We start from the raw sequence: 6,379 nt of genomic DNA, 5'->3' as shown, positions 1-6,379 counted from the left end.
GATGGCAGACAAGAAGACTTTCTAAATGGACAGGAATCATAAAATCTGAACCTCCTGACGTTGCAGCATCATCCTCCGGACCACAAGGCAGCTTTTGACCTAATTTTCAAGCCGCTGTTTTCTGGCCGTACTTCCTGGCTTTGAAGGATGGGTGATGGGCCTGTGACTGATCCTGCTTGCCTGCCTCATCCCACCCTTCAATGGAGCCGATGTGGAACTCCTCCCACCCACCTCCACAGCTCATGTCCAACATGTCTGCCTCCTCTCTGCCTGAGGGCTGGGCTCTGTCCCAGTCGCTAGCCCTGCTGGCCATGCTGCTCATGGATCTGCTGGCTGTGGTGGGTAATGTGGCTGTCATGGCAGTCATTGCCAAGGCCCCACAGCTCCACAAGTTTGCCTTTGTCTTCCACCTGTGTGTGGTGGACCTGCTGGCGGCCCTGGTGCTGATGCCCCTTGGCATGCTCTCAAGCCGAGCCTTCTTTGGGGAGGCCCTGTGCCGGAGCTACCTCTTTCTCAGTGTGTGCCTGGTTAGCGCTGCCATCCTCTCTATCTCCGTCATCAATGTGGAACGTTATTACTACATCATACACCCGATGCGATATGAAGTAAAGATGACTGTTGGCCTGGTAGCGTCAGTGCTTGTGGGGATATGGGTCAAGGCCCTGGCCATGTCTGCTCTGCCACTGCTCGCTTGGTTTCTGCAAGGTGGAAGAGCTCCTCTTCTGGAGAGCAGTGCGGTTGGGGGAGGAGGAGGTGGGGCAGTCCCATCTCCCCCAGCTCAGGGTCACAGGCGCTGCTCACTACATTGGACAGGGGGAGGGTCAAACCGCCTGGCCTTCATGGTCTTGTTTACACTGGTGTATTTCCTGTGTCCACTACTGGTTATTCTTGTTGTGTACTGCAATATGTTCAAAGTGGCTCGGGTAGCAGCCATGCACCACGGGCCTCTGCCTACCTGGATGGACACACCTCGTCGCCAGCGGTCAGAATCACTCAGCAGCCGTTCCACGATGGTTACCAGCTCTGGGACGGGGACTGGGACAGGCAGAGCGACTCCGCAGCGTCCCTTTGGGGGAGGAAAGGCTGCGGCCGTGTTGGCAGCAGTAGGTGGGCAATTTCTTTGTTGCTGGCTGCCCTACTTTACTTTCCACCTGTATTCAGCACTGGCTGCCAGCCCTCCAGCCACTCTAGCCTCCCTGGAGGAGGTGGTCACCTGGATCGGCTACTTCTGCTTCACCTCCAATCCCTTCTTCTATGGCTGCCTCAACAGACAGATCCGGGAGGAGTTGGGCAAGCATCTGCCTTGTCTGTTTCGTCGAGCAGGGATTGAGATGGAGGACAGACTGCCGAGCCGTGAAGGATCCATAGAGGAGAATTTCCTTCAGTTTCTTCAGGGCACTGGCTGCAACTTGGATCCTCAAAACTCTCACAGCACCTCCAGTCCTAAAGGGGAGGCCTGCTGCCCCGTGGCTCAGTCGCAACCACTGGAGCCAGCGCAACCCATACCAATTGATTTCCGTATCCCTGGACAAATTGCAGAGGAGACCTCAGAATTTATTGAGACTGAACAGGCGAAAAACAACCATATATATACAGACAATTAAGTTTTTAACGTCTTTATTTCTTGAAAACTATCATTCAGATAAAAAACTGTTTCAGGAGTTATTTCAGTGAAAACACGTTTCTCTATTTCTACTGAAAGTTGTCCAGCAGCTCATTTAAATGACTTTAAATTGTATCTTTGAATCATTGCACTTTGCCTCATCAGATTTCATCCTTAAAACAGGAAATTACTGCTAGATTTAAAAACATTCCACACAACCGCTCAGCTCTGTACAGTAAACGACTCAGTGAATTAATATTGATGTAACTTGTTGAAGCCTTTTTTTTTTTTTAAATAAAAACATTCATTATATGTTGCATTCTATGAAAGGTAACTGAATAGTTTTCAATGTAGAGTTCAATGTTTTCAGAATATCCCTTTTGATCTCAAATTAGGGAGCACTTGCTGAAATACACTGGCTCCCTCTCAATTAATTACTTTACCATGGTGCAGTGAAGCTCTGCTATTAGACGAATCGCCTTTGGTATTCAGAAATGAAGATTAAACGGTTCCACACACCAACTGATATTGTATTTGTAACTGCCAAATCAATCAATCAATTTTTTTGAGACTGATTATTTTTCAAAAGAGTTTTGTAAATGACTTGCAATGTCAAAGAAGACAGCAATAAAATACACAAAACTATGAGTATTTAGGGGATCCATTGAGGGAAACGCACGACTGTCACTTTTGATCGGTAGCTGGGCTTTCATCAGTGATAATGCCACTCTTAACCCTCATGCCAATCTGATTATAATCGATTTGGAGGCGTACATGTTGTGGCCTAACTCTCATGGAATTGCAACAAGTTGTTTACAGTTGTGAATTTTGTTCTCCTTTCGTTGGTGCTGGTTCAAATCTTTCACATCTTTTTTTTTTCTTTTTGGATTTTCCTAAAAAGCAAGCCAGATCTGTTGGGACACAGTTTAGGATGTAGGTTGACTTTATAACTCATCTTAAGGGTCACCCAGCTTTCTGCCATGTCGATGTATTTATCAGTGTATTTGGACATAGATCTTAAACATCAGTATTCTCTTTATGCACTGCGTTGCATTCAAATATGATTCTATTTCTTACATTTGTTAAATGTACTAAACTGTTACATTATGTTAAGTAAAACTGTATAAGTTGGGGGTTGTGTATTTCACTCAACATGGCCATTTTTCTTTTTATTCGTGAGTGTATTTGTTATGAAGGAGGGTGATGTATTTTGACAAGTATGCAGTAACTGCCTTCTTTCTTTTGTTTTCAGCCGAGGAAATTATTTTTTTTTATCCCGGAAGGAGAATACATTTAGATTTTCTTTGATTACCCTCATCAGGGTTTTTATAGTACCTCACATGCAGGAAAAAACATGACTTTACAGTCCTGCACAGTTCCATGTCAAGTACGACTCTATTCTAACGTTGTAAGGAGACTAAAGCAGGTGTCATTTGCTCGTTGAGGTTTTACTAAAATTTGAAGGTGCAGACTTTGCTGACTTTTTCAGAGTTTGACGATGAGATGTAGTAGTATTTTATAGCAAACTGTTAAGGGATAACTATGATGAACTATATGTGGAAATGTTTGATTGAAATAACAGATTCTTTCTTACGTAATGTGGATACAGGGTTTTTAAGATATTTTTTTCAAAGGTTGCTTTTGAGTGACAATGCCAATCCAAAATCCAAAAGCTTGTTGAGCTTGATATCTTCTTTTCATCACGTCTAAATATCCCAAACTGTGAATGATGTTGAACGTTTGTGTTAGGATTTTCACTTGTTCAGAGATTGTTTTTTTATGCTGTGATTAAAATAAAAGAACGACTTCCACTGTACTGCAATGACATGAATGTGTTTAGAAAAATACATGGCTCAGACTTGAGTGAGAGACACTGTTGTAATAAAGAGTTTCTATGTTTGTAAAACATTTTGGATGCATTCTCATAACTTTACCAACAGGGGGCTCAAATTTTTTTTTATTTATTTATTTTTTTTTAAATTTTTTACTCAACATCTCAGTGTTCTTTCTCTGTATAATTGTAATCTCTGATTCAATGTGTGTGCCATAATATCTCTGCTGTGCTTTGATATTCCATTGCATAGAGGGGGGTTGGGGTACAGTTCAAACACTTTGACCTTAAGGTAACATTTAAACTTCAAAGGCCAAAGCCAGTGGTATGACCTTCATCGGAAAGAAAAGATATAACTGTCATTATACTGTGATAGATAGATAGATGTAAATGTAAAGAAAAAAGTAAAGATACTCAGTCTAAACAAATGCATCCTGCCACTGTTTCATGCTGTGTCTCAGTTGGAGGATGCTGGTGCTCGACAGGCCTCACACCTCAACGATGGACCTCAGTCAAACCGCCCCCAGCTTCGCCAGGCTCTGCCATCCCCATGGCAATTATTACCTAGTGACATTTCCCAGCGCTGTGGTGGGCGGGGGGAGGAACTTACTCTATTGGGAATCCAACAAGACACCCTTATCTGTGACTTCTTAAAATACATTCTCCAGACTAAACCAGAGCTGACCTTTTTTTTTTGTTGTTGTTATTCTTTTTCACGATCTTGGGATTGCATGTGTGAGTATCTCATACTGTAAACTGAAATAACTGTAGTGGGAAACTACAACACATTCCTTGTTGCCAGTCTTCTGTTTTCCTAAAATTCCCACGACAATAACTCTGCCTGCTGCTTGGATTAATATCTTTAGTTTTTAAACTGAAACTTTAAAATGTTATATTCTGATATTCTGTTTTATTATAATCTAGATTAAGAAATATTATTATTATATATTATATATTGTCTGAAACCTTAAATGGTACTGTAGCTGATAGCACCAGTTGTTTACAATAAAGTCAATCTAACCTGATAGCTTGGGACCAAAGACATGCAGAACAAAAGCCTTAAGTATTGTTGAAAATGCACTTCTCATGTATGTGTCGAGAGGTGCAGAACAGGTATGATTGTATGGCGCGGTGGCTAGACGAGCAGTATGTACTGAATGACTGCCTGGAAGAGGGCAAAGGGCATTTCAAAATGATTAACCGTGGCCTGGAAAGTGTGGGGATGCACAAGAGCCCTAAGAGGAAGAGAAAGAGGGAAGTGAGATGGGAATATTTACATATATATGCAGATACTGCATCAGTTTACTATGGAACAAAGATCTGGATCATGAAAATAAATGGATCTTTTTTTTTTTGCCACTTGGGGGCAGTGCAACAGCCTGAAAACACTGTCATAGTGTCACTTATAAAGATGTGAAGACGAACATCTTAGTGAACATATTTACATATCCAGCATATACCGACCAACATTAGTTGACATTAGTCAACCAAAACAATAAAGTTGAAGAAAGCAAGAAAACAAAACAATGAGCTGAAAGATACTAAAACGCTCCTTCTGCAGAGTCGGGTGATAGTTTTCTGTGTATTTGTCACTATGAGCGAAACCTTTCACATCAAAACGTACGCAACAAAAAATCCCCTTGTTGCTATCAAGAGGGCATCTGGTTATTCTATGTCGTGCTGTTAGCCATATGGGATACAGTAGCCAAGGCAAGATTTAGTGTCAAATGAACATTTTTTGGGAGCTGCCACTGTAAAGACCCAGTTGATCACTCAAAATCTTGTTTCGTTTGTAATTTTTATTGGCCTTATTGTCACTGAACAAACCCAAAAAGTTGACTCCAGATGGAGGTCAGTGCTTTACATCTCGTTTCCTGCATGCCGCTGGTTATCAAGCCAAAGTGAAAGCAGATGGACACGAGGGTTGCAGCAGGATTCTGTGGCAGAAACACAGACAGGGAGAGCAAGAAAACAACCATAAAATGTCTTTATTTGCAGCAACTTTCCAGGCACATTGTCAGCATTTCCCAAAAGAGAGAAACACTGGAGGAAGGGTGGAGACAGAAGAGATTAAAAGAACACAGAGGAGGGGGGAAGAAGAAGAAGTGAGAGGGGAGAAGAGGAAATAGGATTTGAGAAATAAAACTGTCAGACACATGGGCAATAAATGTGAACATTACAAACACAAATAGGCTAAAATGATTTCAACATTGAATATTAAGCTACTGATACATCAATAATGTGATTTATAATACAGTAATCTTTGAGTATATTAAAATGATTGTACTGCACTGCTATGTGTTCCCATTTTTACTACAGCTAATTGACTTAACTGCTGAATTAACAAGTGGGATCTGGTCAGTGGTACTGTACTTAGGTACAACTTTGTGATACTTTTACTTTACTTGAGTAATTCCATTTTCTGATACTCTTTACTTGAGGATGTGAGAGATTTCACTCCACTGCTTTTATTTGACACTACTGTTACTGCACGTTAAGATTTTAAAAACCTATATTAAGCATATTAACTACAAATCATTGTTTTACAGTGAATTAAACTAGCTATAGTATATAAAACAGGTAAAATGAGCTCCACTTTAACTGGCTTCAACATTAGAATTATGCTTGGACATTGATGTATCAGTCATATTTACCCAATAATATAATATATTTCAATATACTCTGACTCTGACAGAGTATGCCTGATAGTTCAATACATGGTGATACTTCTGTAGGCCCAATCTACTTGAGACAAATTTTGAATGGAACTTGTAATGGAGTATTTTTACATTGTGGTTTGATAAATAAATAAATAAAAGACCTGAATATTTCCTCTTTACTGGGTCTGGTGACCATCGAGGAGCTCTGAGGGTCCTCCAGGGATACTCCCAGCAAATGCGAACCAAACGATAGTTTAATTTCCTCATATTAAACATGGGTTGTGG

The 6,379-nt window shown here is 41.0% G+C and overlaps 1 protein-coding gene across 1 annotated transcript; it reads left to right on the top strand.

The window, feature by feature from the left end:
* The first annotated feature begins 200 nt into the window (after nucleotides 1-200).
* On the top strand, nucleotides 201-1,604 carry LOC139283175 (G-protein coupled receptor 61-like). The gene has a single exon (XM_070903141.1). It carries the CDS (start codon nucleotides 201-203, stop codon nucleotides 1,602-1,604), a length of 1,404 nt encoding a protein of 467 aa, XP_070759242.1.
* The last annotated feature ends 4,775 nt before the right edge of the window (nucleotides 1,605-6,379 follow it).

Source organism: Enoplosus armatus, chromosome 3 (assembly GCF_043641665.1).
Source record: "Enoplosus armatus isolate fEnoArm2 chromosome 3, fEnoArm2.hap1, whole genome shotgun sequence".
In the NCBI taxonomy this organism is placed as follows: domain Eukaryota; kingdom Metazoa; phylum Chordata; class Actinopteri; order Centrarchiformes; family Enoplosidae; genus Enoplosus; species Enoplosus armatus.
This window is presented reverse-complemented; position numbering and strand designations above follow the sequence as displayed.